The sequence below is a fragment of the Macaca mulatta genome, chromosome 14 (genome assembly GCF_049350105.2).
Source record: "Macaca mulatta isolate MMU2019108-1 chromosome 14, T2T-MMU8v2.0, whole genome shotgun sequence".
Taxonomy (NCBI): Eukaryota; Metazoa; Chordata; class Mammalia; order Primates; family Cercopithecidae; genus Macaca; species Macaca mulatta.
In genome coordinates, this window is record NC_133419.1 from 42,716,438 (window position 1) to 42,732,565 (window position 16,128).

The window sequence follows — 16,128 nt, forward strand, 5'->3', positions numbered from 1 at the left end:
TGATTGTAAGAAATCAGTTGTAATCTTTATATGGGGATGATATATTATCTAGTTCTTTATTGCATTAATATTAATAATATCAACAGTATTTTTTTCAAAAAACAATACAATATAAAAGTAGTTGAATTTATCTATGGCAAATTCTTAAGAACGGGCTATGTAGAAATAATTACAATTTCTCAAGTAAAAGTCATACATAGGTAAATATCTCTGTTAAACAGAATCGGATCTTCTGTAATTTAAATTGTGCACCTGGTTTAACACATCAGACTACACGTACTGGAAACAGTGTGATTTTAGCACCAGAAAATCATTTCTTCCCTAACCCTAGCATTTCATTTTGGTTGGTGTTTGCAGGGAAAGAAAGAACAATAAATAGATACAATTAAAGTATGTTAAAGTCCTGACCAGTGCTGGTCCATAAAGCCATTGGTTTGAACATTAATCTAGCGTATCCTAGTCTAGAAGTAATAGTTTTGCTTCCTGAATTTATAATTGTGATATTTAATCTTCACATGATTAATTTAGTCAAGAATGACAACTTGCCAGTAGATCAAAATCAGGAAATTTGATTAAATGTTGTGGCTAGTCGCTTTCTGTTAAAACATTATAGCTCAAAGGTGGGATATAAACATCTGCCTGAAATCTTTTGCCAGGCAACTATAATCAACATGCACACACATACACATCAGTGTATTCCTCCCAGAAATATGTTTGCCATAACTTTTGTAAAGATTTACATATCAGTCTATAAAGTGTTTTAGACTGGGGCCACCTGGAAAAAAATAATCCTTTTAATCTTCTAAGTTGCTGAGAAAGAATGTTTTCTTCCCAATAAATTAGCAGTATTAAATTTCTAAAGAATTCTAATAATAATATTTAACAGTTGAGTTATTATTATATGTCAAGTACTGTTCTAAGCATTTTACATGAATTAATGCATTTAATCTTCTCAAGAAAACTGTGAAGTGGGTGCTACTATATATCCATTTTACAGATGATGAAACAGATGTATAGATTAAGTAACCTGCCTCAGGTCAACTAATTCGCGGGCAGAGGAACTTGGCTCTTTGGCAATTTAGGTTCAGAGTTTATGCTTTTAGCCACTATGCTTGACTACTTAAATATTTGCTGAATACACAAATGACTATTTTCCATGACAATGAATTATCCCTCTTGCAGTTGTCTTTTTCTATGTAGAAACACCACAGAAACCTCTTTAGGAAAAAAAGAGAAAAAAATAAAAGCTTGGGGTTGAAGATTGTGGTGCTGAAAAATGAATCGCAATCCACCTTGTAGGTTGGAGAATGGCTAACAATATCATTCAGGCAAGTTCTGGTACTTGGCATGATTCACTGAAGAAGAAAGTTGGTATATTTTTAATCCCTAAAGATGATCCAGATACTATCAAATTCTATTTTCATCCCCACTGTACCTCTCAATACAAATATATTTTTCTAACTGGAGAATTCAAAGTGGTTCATATGCTGTCTACAGTTTCAAGGTTGTAAGATAGGAAACAGTTCATTATATGCAAAATCCCTAGACCAGCACTTGCTTCACACTAATTTTCAAGTGTCTACCCTGAATTTACATCAAAAAATATAAAGCTGGTTCTGCTGCACAAATCACATACAAAATTAGGATAACTGCTCTGAAAGGTGTCAACTTGTGAACATGAAGGTGATTCTGTAAGCTTTTGAACTAACACAAGATACCACCTGTCCTACGGAATTTTTGTTGGCTATACCAAGAATATGAGAACCCTGCAGAATAAGTATCTGGCAAAAGGGCCACAAGAAAAAAGAAAAGCAAGCTGTTCCAAACTCATTAGATAGTAGCTGTATTTGACAGCAGCAACCCTAATAAATAGGTGCTTAAATGTTTAATGCTGAAAATTTTATTTTTTAAGAATAACTGAAAATAATGAAATGTTACATATTGCTTGTATTAAGTAGAAAACAACTGCATTTTATTTTGTATGCATGCACAAAGCTCAGAGAGGGGGAAAATCACCATGATATCAACTGTCAATGCATTTTCTAAATATAAGTAAAATCAATTCAGCATAACTTGATTTTTAATATATCTGATGATGTATTCAAAGTCCCTGCATTATCCAAACACATATGCCTATATCCTAAAGATCTATAAGCTTTAAGAACAATTTTAATTTATTTGATGTTTAACAACTATAATCCTTTCTTTGAAATACACTCCCATGTAATTTATACAGCATTAGACAAATATTAATTGAAAATAAAGGCAAGCCATCATTTTCAATTAAAAATACATATGAAATAGACAATTTGAGAACATTTATTTTAGTGTATAATCAAAGCCAAGCCAGTAATATTCTTCAAAAGTCCATCAATAATTATAAAAGTAGTAGAATATGCCTAATGTATTTGAATAATGGGTGGTTGCCATAATCCAGGACTGTTAATGTAATAACATGCTGTTTGCTCACAATGACAATTAAAAATTTCCCCAAGCTTTATTTACATATACAATTCATGCTCTAATATACCCTAAGGGCATAGTTAAATAACAGATTAGCAATATTTGGTTCATGAGCAAAAATACCAAAAGACCTAAAATAAAAATAAAATGTGTATATTTAATGTCAATAGGCAACAATGGCTGAAGAAACTTTTTATAAAGAAAGACGATAAGATCTTCATGACTGTTTTGCTGTCTTTTTTGAATGTTGGTCACAAAACTGCTCCGTGGTGCCAGCCATTATTCAAAAACATACTAGGACTGCAAAGAGTATTTTCTATAAGATCAGTAGATATATCCAAGGATATGTAAATAGTCAGTAAATATTACATGATAATCTTCTCGTTAATTAATGTGTGCTACCCCCTAGATAAATCTCAGCTACTATAAACTATTTATTCATTTTAACTAGTTAACATCACAAGACAGCTTGTATTTTATATTCTAATATATAAATTTCAGTTAGCTTAAAAGTTTGCAGTTGATGCTTTAATCCTATGCCTAGGAATTTAAAATGATATTTATTATTATTACTGATTAAGTAAGTATATTTCTGGGAAATGACAGTATAATACATATATACATTACATGAATATGAACATTGGTTTATGAACTAATAAAATCACTTTCTTCTCCATCGAATCATTTTGATCCATCAAAATATCAGAATATAAATGGAGTATTCTTTAAGGAACCATATTTTTAATAGACAGTTTATATGTACGATCAGAAATATCTGAATTTAGAACATCATTAATACTCCTTTTGAAAAACATAAAAGGAAAAAAATTACATTTTAGACAAGCATACTAGAAATCAGGAGAAAAATCTTTCCACAAGTAAACTCTAATGGCACAACAGCAACATCTAATTAAAAGTTTTAATTTAACATGTAAATTTCTACCTCAGTTAGGAATTCAGAGGAGATATATCAATTCTGAAGTTACTTTCAAGACATTTTCTTTTTATGTTTTTTACTTTGTATCTCTTTCAAGTAGATAAAAAGCAAGACTTGAAAAAGAGTGGCATAATAAAAATCTGCAAATATTTCTGAAGTGACAAAACAGCCAATAATAAATTATTTTAAAATATACTTTAATTGCTCTATTTCCAAAGTATGTGAGTACTAAATGTACCTAAGTGTAAGAAAAATATCTTCTAACATAACCATAAATTTATTCTTTCCCTCCTTATTATCACCATTCTAGTACACAATGCATTTTTCTACCTCCAAATGTTTTACCACGTTTCAATAATCTCAGGTTATTAGTCCACTTATCAAATTGCGATGAGAATATTGACTTGAAGTCTATTATCTGTCTACTTTGTATGAACTGAAGTCAATTCAAAGGTTAAACTTTACTGTATCTTGAGATTCTTTTAGGATTCCTTTTCTGAGAAAATTTCACAAGTCATGAATTGCATTTGTGTTATAACTACTAACATTAAAAAAGTCTTAATTTGAAGGAAAAAAGTCATTCATTTATGTAAATCTCCTCCCTGTTTATGTATATTGATGACTCTCTCAACTACCCCAAACTGGGTCTCAAGAGATGGATTTCCTAAAACTCAGACTTTGGGATCTGGAAAGGACATTAGAGATCATCTACTTCAACCCCTTCATTTTATGGTTGAAGACACTGAGCCCAGAAAAGATGGCTGAGTGACTTTGGGCAAGTTTCCTACCAAGTAGCAGAGCCAGAACCAGAGGCCAGGTCTCCTGACGCCCAGTTAGGAGCCAGGTCTCCTGACTTTTAATCCAAGGATCTTTCCATTACAAACACTGACTCTCTATTCTTTGAGGCTGTCTTGGGCTGCTCACACTGATCAAGCTGCCTTGTAAATTACCACACTCACTAAATAAAATGCCTTTGATGACAAGTCATAGGACATTATAGCATACCTTTATAAGCAGGCTATACTCTAATTAATCACACTCTTCCTCTGTTTAGAACATCTCAATGGTTTCTCATAGATCATACTGTAAATTATAAGCTCCTTAATATGATCTTCAAAGTAATATATGATCCAGCCCAAACATGTGTCATGAAACTCTCTATTTCTTTTCTGTTGAAACTAGACTTGCTTCATTTCTTGCAATGTACCAAGCTCCTTCCTACCTCAATACATGCCCTTCCCTCCTTGCAAAGGCTCTTACCCCATGTTTGGTCTGGCTAGCTATTAATCTTAGTTCTCAGTTTAAATATACATTCCCATAAAGAAGATTTCCCAATCCCTCTGATCCTTTGCCCTACTCCTACCTCAATTTACATTTTAATTGCAACTTGTATCTTTTAGTGTTTATAACAAGTAATAGATTATACATTCAATTACTTATTTACTGTGTTTTTTTTGCTAATCTACTCTAAGCTTTGCAAGAATAGGTACTACATCTATTCTTAATCACTATCTTCCAGTACCTAGATGACTGTCTGGAACACAATAATCATAATAGTTATTATTTACTGCTTGATTATGTGCCATACCTTCTTCTAAAGGCAATTATCTCATTCAAACCCCCAACAATCCCATAAGGTCAGTTTTATTATGGTATTTATTTTATAGATTATATAACCAAGACACAGTGCAATAAGACACGTGCCCAGTATCACATAGTAAGTGATAAAACCAAGATTTGAATTGAAGCATTCTTATTCCAGAGTCGATGTTTTTACCAATGCTTATGCTGCTGCACACTCAAATGTTTGTTGGAAAAAAATGAAAAAATGATGCACAAAATCAAATTTTCACTGAACTATATAAGTAGTATAATAACAAAAACAGTATGGTGTTTACTAGGACCAGATACTGTTCAAAGTACTATACGTATTTTAATCATTCACTCCCACAGCAGCCCTACAAAGTAGTTACTACTGTTATTACCACTGTACAGATGAGGAAAATGAGGCACAAGAGAGGTAAGTAACTTGCCCAAGATCACACTGCTACCAAGTGGCAGAGCTGGGGTTCAAACACAGGCAGTCTATTTCCAGAGCCTGTGCTCTTAACTTTTATTCTATACTACCATACTTGTGATTGCCTACATCGGAAAACAGATAGCTCAAATTTAATAATTAATTCCTAATATAGCAATCATTAGTGAACCCAAAAAAGACAGAAGAGAGAGAAAAATCCATCTGCTTAGGCTTAAATAACCCCCACTCCTTGATGGAGATAAAAGGTCCTCTGCATGAATGGATTGCTGAAAGGTGTAGCCCCTTCCTTCTGGAGGAGAGACTTCCATAGCAGCGTGAAGGGTCTTTCTGGGGAGTGTCTTCTTTTTCTGACCTCACTATTTGCTGGTGAAGGGTACAATTTGCATACCCATATTCAGTAGCCTTGGTTAGACTACAGAGTTGCCAAAATTGTGTGCACACCATGAAGAAAAACGAAACATAGGATAAAGAAATCCTAGGATAAAGACTAAAAAATAAATAAATACAAAAGCCATGCAAAAATCCAGAGCCATGGAGAGAAAGCAAAACTCTGATAAAATGTGCTAAACCCCTGCCAAAAATTGCTAAAATTTCAGATGGACGGGGTGCACCTTCCTAAGCTCTTTAGTTTCATTAGCTAGAAAATAAGGATAACAGCCCTTACCTTGACAGATTCTTTAAATAATAAAATAGTGTTGATGAAATCTCCCCTGCAAATGATAAAGCTGCATGCAAGTTCTATGTTTACGCAATGCTCAAATCTTGTATCTTATAAAGTCTACAGGGATCTTTTTTCTCACATTTAAATTAAATTCATTCTCTGTAAAAAAACTTGGTGGAAATAGTGTTGCTATATATGATGATCCTTTAAATATGTGATTCTATTTTTCACATAGTTGAAATTTTATCCTGTGAGTATGAAAGCACAACAGCAACAAAAGGAGAGGCATCTTTACCAGGAGGTAGCATGAGGTCAGCAAAAGTACTGTTAGACTAGACCTTAAAAACAAAAGCAAATGGAAATGAAAAATTTTAGTTCAGGGTTAGATGATTCCAGTCAGCTCATTTGGAAAAAGGATACATGATTTTGTTCCTGAGTTTGAGTATTCAGCAGTTTTAGAAGGTGTGCTGTAAAAGTAGGGCAAAGAAATCCAGATTTAGAAGCCAGATTTTACAGACACTGTGGCCTGTGTACAATGTCAAAAGAATAGGTCAAATTGGTCAGCTGCATGAAAGAAAAGCCAAAAATAAATCAGACCAGCATATAGATAAAATAAGCAATCTGACCGCATATTTCCACATTTGAGTGCATCATATTGGAATTACTAAGCACAGTTAATGTGACAGACATTGGGAAATTCATTAAAATTTTCCACCTGCCTCAGGTTTCCCCAGTGCAAATGCCAAATAGTAAAAGTCTTTCTTTCCAAGGTGCTATCACATGCTTAGGTGAAGGACACTACAGGAGGAAAAATAAAACAAAAACTGTTATCTTTGATCACAAAATGAGATCTTATAACCTTACCTAATAGATTGGTTAACCACAAGGCCAGATCTTCTTTCATTGGTAGCAAATTAGCTTCATGTCTGCTGGCTAGCCATTGGCTATACTGATGCATATCAGAGAGGCCAGGTCCACTGCGTACCTTTGGGCTCAGAGCAGTGCACATTATTTATCCACTTGTAATACCTGTTTTGGAAACAAAAGAGCAATTGCTTTTTATACAGACTTCTCTCACTAAAATGTTGTCATCATGACATTATAATGAACTGGATCTATGGGTTTTTTGATGACAGATCAGTTTGTTAATTATTAAACCCCATGAAACACTATTTGCTTTATCTGTACTGGCCCTCTCACTTTTGGCCAACCACTTAGCAGGAAAACAGCAGTAATCAAAGGTCAAATAGAAAATCAAACAAGAAGCTCCAAGTTTGTATGAAACAATATACTTGGAAAGAGCCAGCTTCTAAGCAAGAAATTCCACTTATTGAAACACAAAAAAATGTTAAAATGTTAGTGTCCAGTTTGTTAGCTCCTATTGTTTGGCTACTATTTAAAACCATAGATTTTCACCAAATTTTATGAACTGAACACTAGCAATGACAGCATTTGTACAACTCACTGTAAACACATGATCATTACCTTTAATATTGTAGCCTAAAATGTTAAGCAAATCACTTCCTTTTTGGAGACGGCCAAGCAATCATGGACTCACAATTTAGAGAACTGGGTAAAAAGCGGGGGAAGAGGTATACCCAAAGACTCTCTACTACACTTCTCTCTTGCAGTCAAAGGAACCAAAAAAAAAAAAAAAAAGAAAGAAAAAGAAAAAGAAAGAGAGAGAGAGGATAAGTGACTTCACCAAGATCATATAGCTAGGTCATGACAGAACTAGTCTTGAACCTGAGTCTTCGTATTCCCAAGACCACTGCCCTTTCTGTAATGACACATTTTTACAAAACGGAATAGTTAAGAACCCATATTGATGATAACCCAAGAACTGCACCATAGTTCTAACAAATGCTGCCAGAGGTGTTTGTTTGTCCTCTGCTATCGCTACAATAATCTCTTTCTCTTTCTTGCTTTTTATCTTTCCACTGTATTTGTTTTACATGCAGGGTTTTGTTTGAAATTATCTTTGGAGTAGAAGTACTTAAATATCTTATACCTATAAAAACAAGGATGCTTTCATTAACCTGACCATATTGTAAAGTAGTGCAATCCCCCACTTGGGTTGTAGAAAAGGTATTTGAAAAATAGTTGGCCTTGAATATAGCATTTTGGTTTATTTGTTTGTTTGTTTTGTATTTTTTAGTGGAGATGGGGCTTCATCATGTTGGCCTGGCCAGGCTGGTCTTGAACTCCTGACCTCAAGTGATACACCTACCTCGGCCTCCCAAAATGCTGGGATTACAGGCGTGAGCCACCATGCCTAGACAGACTATAGCACTTTTGTATGCATTATTTATAGGATGTAAGACTACAGAAGAACTAATGAAGCAGTTAATATAATAGTCATAATGTTTAACAACATGTAGGATTCTACTCTGTATATAAATATGCTTATGAAATAACCAGATGCATTATGACTATATGACAGTGAAAATGAAAATATTTACAATAGGCCAGAAGTAATGTTTATATGGTATCATGGGGTTTTCAGCGATATTCCAGTATTTATGGCATTTTAAAGTTACCAATAAGTTATATATTCTCCTTTTGGTTTTATCATTTGAAACTCTACATAGTATTCCTTTCCAGGTAACCTCAAACTCTAATTCACTTAACATAAGTTAATTTCTTTTAAATATTGCCTTTGAAGAAAAAATAAGACACTGGTGTTTAGAAAAATGCAAAGTGGGAGCATCTCCCAAATATTTTGCTGTAGCGATAGAAAAGACTGTTGGGAGTATGAGTAAGTACCTAAAAGGTATCATAAGTACACTATTTAAAAGCATAATTTCATTTATAATTAAATTACTCTTGAGTAATTTTTTGAAAAAAATACCATAAATTTTCTCTGAAAACATTACATATATGTTTATATATATATATATATATATATATATATATATATATATATATATATATAAATTCAACCATTATAAATGTGAACTGCTTTTAATATACTTTGCTATATGTTGTTAGATTGTCATTACGGGAATCAGAACATCACCACTTTTTATTATTTCATAGTTAATAATGACATTATCCATATAAAGTCCTAAAGTTTTCTCCAAATTCTGTGATTAAACACCAAAAACCTAAAGCATTTTCTGCCCCAGTTAAAAAAAATATATGTCTAGTCCCAGAAAAAACAAAACATCTCCCTGTAGCTGGTTAAGATTCCTATATGCCAGCTAGCCTCAGAAACATTTAAGTAATACATGTGAGCACAAGATTCATATATTGAAATAACTAATTGAAATCTTAAAAGGGTTACCTCTAAAATGCCTTTCTTCTCAAGACACAATCTCTCCCACTACTTTCCTGAAAGTGAGATGTGGCCGTTCAGTAACTTTACCTACACCCTATTATGTGCTCTGCAACTTCCATTTAAGCATCAGAGTCCTATTTTGCTCTACAAAAGCAAGAAGACACCTCAGATTCTTAAGCTCATTGTCCGGCAAAGAATTTATCAGGGGATAGTTTACAGTAAGCCTAATGGCATGTAACAATTTCAATGAGCCAGAAGGACACAATCCTTTCCCTCAAAACTCTAAACAGTGAAGTTTTTATTTTCCTTGACAGTGGCACATTTATTTCTCATGTACTCTGTCCTGTGTTTTGCCAGAAAACTAACTCAAACTACCTTCTAATAATTAGAGATGAACATTGAGTAAAAACGATAAGAAAAATTAGGCAATTTTTATTTTGCTACTTTGTATACAGTCAAAAGTTTAGTGGTGAAAAAAAAAAGCAAAAATACAGTTACATTTTCCCACAAGATAGAGGTGAGAGAAAGAAGGCTTAGTGAGTAATTAACATGCAGTAGAAGTTACACAATTAGACTTATGTCAAATATGTAGAAACCTAAAGTCACTGTCATAGATAAGGACTCTTCTGTTTAAGTCCCTTCTTAAAAGAATTCAGATTCTCAATCCAATTTCTCCTGATCCTTTAAAAGAATTCAGATTCTCAATCCAATTTCTCCTGATCCTTTTTTCACATTTCAAATCACTGCCAAACTTAACATGACTCAACGGTTTGGCTGAAAGTCAATACATGGAGGTCTTGGATTTAGATTTGGCTAATCCATGAATACGAAACATGAAAATGGATTCAGCTAGCATGATCAAAATTTGGAGTATGGAGAATTTACCCCTTGGTGAAGTAGTTTCCAACTACAATGATTACATTGTGGTGAAGAAAGGTCAAATTAATTTCTATTATTCCCATAAAAAGATCACTATGGAATTTTACCCGTCTTATAACTTTTTAAAGAAATGTTTAGTCAATATGGATCAGATGAATTACATCCTAAAGAACAAGCTACACAAAAAGATCATTTCAGTTCTTTTAATTCATTCAAAAGTGTTCAAAACCACAAGAGATGCCAAGGGGTAACTTTTAAAGGTGGGAAATAAAGTGACTGATGATTCATCAGACTTGAAGAAAACAGTGAGGTTAGGAAGAAAGAAAAACCTTTTTGTATAATGTGCCTAAACATTGAATGATGTTTCCAATAAAGTATATATAGTCCAAGTATTTTAAAAGCTTGATAAGTAACTTTGGTAATTGTTAAACAAAGTCAATACTTTAAAAAGAAGAGTAAGACTCAAATACTTCTATGGCTCCTCCAACTTTCTCGGTCTTCCTAAAATGGATAACCAACCCTTAGGTCTAGGAATTCAGAAAAATAAAACTTAAAGAGAAAAACATGCAGAAACTTAATACTAAATCCTTCAAAGACTGTGTGTGTATATATTTTTTCTTTCTTTCCATAGTAGAAGTGATTCTGGAATAACAATTATGAATATGATGAGACTTGAAATAGCCCAGGAGAAAAAGAAAAAAATAATGACTTTGTAAGTAAAATATCACATGTTTAAAGACTTTGTCTAGTTTGTTGTCCCAGAATCCCAGCTGAGGACATCAGTTTTGACTCTGAAGAAAAAGTATTCTTCCATGCCACCTAGAGGTGTGCTTTGACTATGACCAAGATGATTTCTGGCTTATCTCTAGACTGTGCCGACATGTTAGAGAAAATGCATTGCGATATGACATAGAAAAGCAACTGAAAAGACAAAAAAATGAAATGATATACACTTCTGTCTGCTATGAGGTTTCACTTAGAAGCCTGAATAATGGATAGAATATTGGAACTGGAATGAGAAGTCCAGGATCAAATAATAGCTGCACTACCTAACCATTTAGTAGCTATTCTATTCTAGTCATATGAATTTTCCTCTTTGTACCTGTGTTTTCTACTCTATACAAGGGAGGCCAAAACCTTAAAGATAATTGTGAGGATTAAATATTTATGCCAATGCTTGGCATATATTTAATATTCAATATATTTTTATTAGCAAAATAGAAATGATCACCATCAGAAATGTGCCAAAATAAAACTTCTATTGACATATCCCAAAAAGAAAAGCAATTCTGTGACAAAATAGGAATATTTTATAGAACTCTAAATCATTAAGAAAAGACAAAGAACAAGGGGGAGAACAAATAAATGTATTAATGATACAACAGATAATGGATTATTCCAAGTTTTCTTCATATTGAGAAGAACGCTACCCCTAAGATGATGATTAATCAGTTAATAGGGAAATGCTATATGCCTCTCAAAGTAAGTGTGAGAGGACATCACTACCGCCATCCCATCTACACACATAGATTCAACTGTGAACATTGAAAACAATGAATCCTAATCAACCCACAGTCAAAGGTCTCCTCCCTAAAGGTAACCTTTGTTGCTCTCATCTGCAGCACTTGTCCTTACATCTGTTCAGTTTCATGTGTTACAGGTGTCAAACACTGAGGAAATAGTTTATCAGTCAGTCACATTACCTTTTAAAATTAAAAATAAACAGTGCTCCAAACTGAATACCCTTCCAAAATCTGGAAAGAGAAAATGCCATTTTTCTAGCTGAACTCAAAGAACAAATTACCCAGGAAAGTTGTAGATGTCTCTTTCATCATTGTGGGTTCTTTACTCTTGTGATTCATTTTGACTAATTAATAGTATCTCACAAAATATACAATTTCAACCAATGTTATGGATGCAAAATCTTACTATAAAGGTCTAATCAGAAAATAAAGTCCATAATTTCAACAGAAAGGCAATTTCAGACCTTGTAATGGTACCTCCACCTCGGGTTCAGTAGAGCAATTTATCCACAAATTGAAAAGCACCAAACATAAAGCAAAATGACACTTAATGGTAGTTTATCTAATTCCATAATAAATCTCTTTAATTCAAAGGAACCTTAGAATAACAATATATTCAGATTCCCCGTTATTAATAAGGGGTTGGTAGCCTAAGAGGATATTTTGTCCACAGTAACAAGACTGTTTAGTCATAATTATTAAAAGTATCCTACTCATCTCTTGTGATTCTTAATTTTGTATAGTGCTGACTCCCTTTTAGAGAGTTCTTTTTTATCCCACAGTCCCATCTTGATTTGTCTTGGGTGAAATGATGGTATAGTTACAAATAACAATTTCTTCTCAAATCATGATTTTAAAAAAACTGAGTGAGAATTGATTTTCTATATTTTCATGTTGTTAGGGATATTTTAAAGTTTTTAAAAAATCATATTAAACCATCCTTCCAAACAATTTAGCATAGTTTTTTTTAACCCCTACCAGATTAGCTTGGAACATAATTAAAATAGAAAACCATCTGACAGTTATTAACAATATTAACAACTAGAATATTTAAGGATTTACATCAAAATTTTATCTGAGTTGATTAGGTAAACCTCAATTCATGAGAAAATTCTTTTCTGTTGTTTAAATATAAATATTTCTGTTTTAATTAGCTATAATGTAGTTAAGAACCAGCAGGGTTCTACATTCTGTGGAAATATATATACGTATATGACATGGTCTCACATAAGGGAGTAAAATCAACAAAGTTTTAATTGTATTGACCCTGAAAACATTTAATACAGAAAATTACATAAGCCTCTTACTTAATTTTGACAACATATTATTTTCTACTTTTACTCCAGTTCATTTTACTAGTCAAAAAACATTGAGTGGAAACCTTCCTAGTTGCTCAGGTTTAAAGAACCAGTTGGATCCTGTTTGGACCTTAATATCAAAACCACAAAGATACCAAACTAACCTCACAACATACCCTGAAGTTTTAAACAGGAGTCTCTCTGTAAACAGTGATAGCCTCATCATGCCGTTTCAACCAAGGTAACTTAGCTTTCCAAAGTTTCCCTGAGTCTTCAGTGCAGACTTCCAGTCTTGAAGTAAGATTTTTAAGTAACACACAACATACTTAGGGTTAATATAAGACCAGATATTTCACCATACTTGAAAGTTTGAGGTTTAACTGAAGTTTCTAACCAAGATGCTAAAAAAATTCCAGGGCAATCACATGACCTTTTGCACCAGGTGAAATAATTTTTTGCCATGTGAACTTATTTCCCAGTAAACCACAGTCCATAACTCCACAGTATAGTGTTTAACAGTAAAGTAATGAAATAAACCCAAACTTCAGTAGCATTCAGGCTGAAATCCAAGCTACCTTTTCCATGTAAGGGACCATGCAGGCAGCCCCGTGCAAAGTCTCCAGTGTGCATTGCAAAGGCACACTGTCCCATGCCTCATCCATCTGTCCCTTACCTTCTCTTAGGCAGTCAAAACCCAGACACCCATGTTGGAGAGGACCACCAGAGCCACCACCTTCACCGCAGTTAGAGGAAAGCATTCCTTGAGAAGGAGTTCATTGATCAATATCAAAGTCAAGCTGGGCGAATCAGACCCCACCTGCAGTTAATCAGTGTCCACACTGCTAAGAGTTTGGGGTAAAGAAGCAATGAGCACAGGGCTTGTTACCTGCCTTGCCTCTGTGAATCTCAGGGGATAAGTGGGGAGGAAAGGTGTTCTTCCTCTGCCGGGCTGGCACATCCAACCTATCCAAGCCTTTATTTTAATACTAGAATGTCTAATGGATGTTCCTGTGCACAAGCAGATCTTATTTCCTTGGCATAAGAACTCCCATACACAATTGATCTAACTTTGTTGGAGAGGGTTGGAGGAGATAATTTTATAAGAATAACGTTTTGCAAACACTTCACTGTAAGAAGATCGCAGAGGTGAGAGGATGAAGATGAAGATGGAGAGGGTAAAGACTGTGGTTTCAAAAAGGTTAACTGGGAAAATAATAACCCTCCCCCAACCTCAACTGTTTTTGGAATGTAGAAATAGAATATGTTAACTCTCACTTTTGCTCCCTCTTCATTCAAGACAATGGAAACTTCTTCGGATGTCTGAGCTAAGTTAATGGTAATTTACCATACTGAGTTGACAGAATTTAATTTTGCCAGTGTAAATAATGTCTCCAAACCAAAATTGCCTCCTTTGTTCCCCAAACAATTTCAGATTCCAGTCTCAACTTTGGACCGAACAAAAAGAACAATACCATGCAAAATCTTCCCAAAGTGTGTTGATATATATCGGCTAGCGTTTTATTCACATAAAACCTAATTTCATCAAACTTATCAGACACAAACAGTGAGTATCACCGCAGATCACACATGTGGTGCTCTTTCCTCCCACCCTGGCCTCAACGACTGAAGTAAAACATTCAGGATCAGCCCTTTAAGACCATTCTGGCTCCATCCCACCCACTGCCCGCCGCCCCCATAACAGGCAATGCTGAGCATGCATTACAGATATTCTTGTGCACGAATGCATATGTGTACATTTATAATCGATGTGTTCATTAAAAATCCTCACTCTGTCCCTGGTTTGCAGAGCCACCTCAGCGGGCTTACGCGCTGCGGTCATCTGGGGTGTTCCACAATAGGGATAAGGAACACATGGTTGTTTCCAGGGAATCAGAAAGTCACCCCCTGCAGCGAATACCCACTCTTAGAGAAAAAGCCTGTACAACTGTCTGCCGCTCTTCACTCTTCCCCGCCTCGTTACTGAGGTTATTTTTTAATGACCTCTCCCCTCCCCCGCCGCCCCGGGTGCAGCAGACAGGCAGGGGCTCCCGTGAGCCCCGGCTGCAGAGCGCGCGCGCTGCGGCGGCGTTGGCGCAGAACTGGGCCAGCCAGTCGTGCTCACCCCCGCTTCCCGAGCTGGGCTGCTGGCGGCTCTCAGAGGCTCTTGGGCTCCGGGCTGGGCTCCTGCAGCTTCTTGGGGCCGGCCCCCTCCAGGCGCAGGTCCTGCAGCAGCCGATCCCCGCACCCCACCAGCTTGGCGGCAGCGGCAGCAGCTACAGCCGCACTACCCTTCTTCATACTTCTCTGATGGCTCCTTTTAGTGCTGTTTGGGAAAACGATTTTTTCTCCCTGCCAGAAACAGATTTCCTACATTTCATCAGTCCTCATAGACTGAGCGGAAGTAAAATGCTTACTTTTTCTGGTGGACAGCAAATGCAATTGACACTGATTTACCCTTCAAACGGGGAGAGATTGTATTACAAGCCCTTGGCAGCAATTCCGAGGTTGGGGCCAAGCTCCAGCCCCCTCCTTGTCCCCCAAACACTAACCTAAGAGAGAAAAGGTGGGGGGTGGGGAGGGGATCATATTTAACTCTAGAGGTTTAACAGAGTCAATAGCTTTAGCACAATATTAAAATTGGGTGTTGGAAAAGTTTTTGCTTTCCTGGCCAGTGATTTTGCAGACGGAGGCACGAGCTTTCCAGTAACTTCGGCCACTCTTCATTCCGAATTGAACATTTTGATGTCTTACAATTCTCTTTAAATATCACATTTTTAGAAGAGCCTGCACTTAACGGCTGTTTTTGCTTTACCAAAGGAAATACAATTCCACCCTTCCTTCTCTCAGCCTCAGCTCAGAATTATGTTGAATGTCAGAGACAATTGTCTCCAACTGTTGTTTATTAGTACGTGTATTCTGAGATGAAATGTCTTCCACGAAGTGGACAGATGTTCAAGTGTCTGATTCACCTCTAATGCGCGGGGACTGCTTGTTGAGTGTACTGATTGCCACAGGTTACCACTTCCCACGGAGCATAGATAAAACGTAT

At 35.3% G+C, this 16,128-nt stretch overlaps 1 protein-coding gene across 6 annotated transcripts in view; it reads right to left on the reverse strand.

Annotated features, from left to right (window-relative positions):
- GAS2 (growth arrest specific 2) overlaps positions 1–15,525 on the reverse strand; it is a 144,385-nt gene extending 128,860 nt beyond the window's left edge. For 2 of the 6 annotated variants that reach the window (XM_015114619.3, XM_028832580.2), the window contains exons 1-2: positions 15,202–15,523; positions 6,964–7,128 (exon numbers count right to left, since the gene is read on the reverse strand). In XM_015114619.3, coding sequence (XP_014970105.1) covers positions 6,964–7,108 — 145 coding nt within the window. In that variant the 5' untranslated portion in view covers positions 7,109–7,128; positions 15,202–15,523. Of the gene's footprint in view, positions 1–6,963; positions 7,206–15,201 lie in introns of those variants that run through there. The other 4 variants (XR_013403189.1, XM_077960496.1, XR_013403188.1 and 1 more) reach the window with 3 other exon arrangements.
- Between the last annotated feature and the right edge of the window lie 603 nt (positions 15,526–16,128).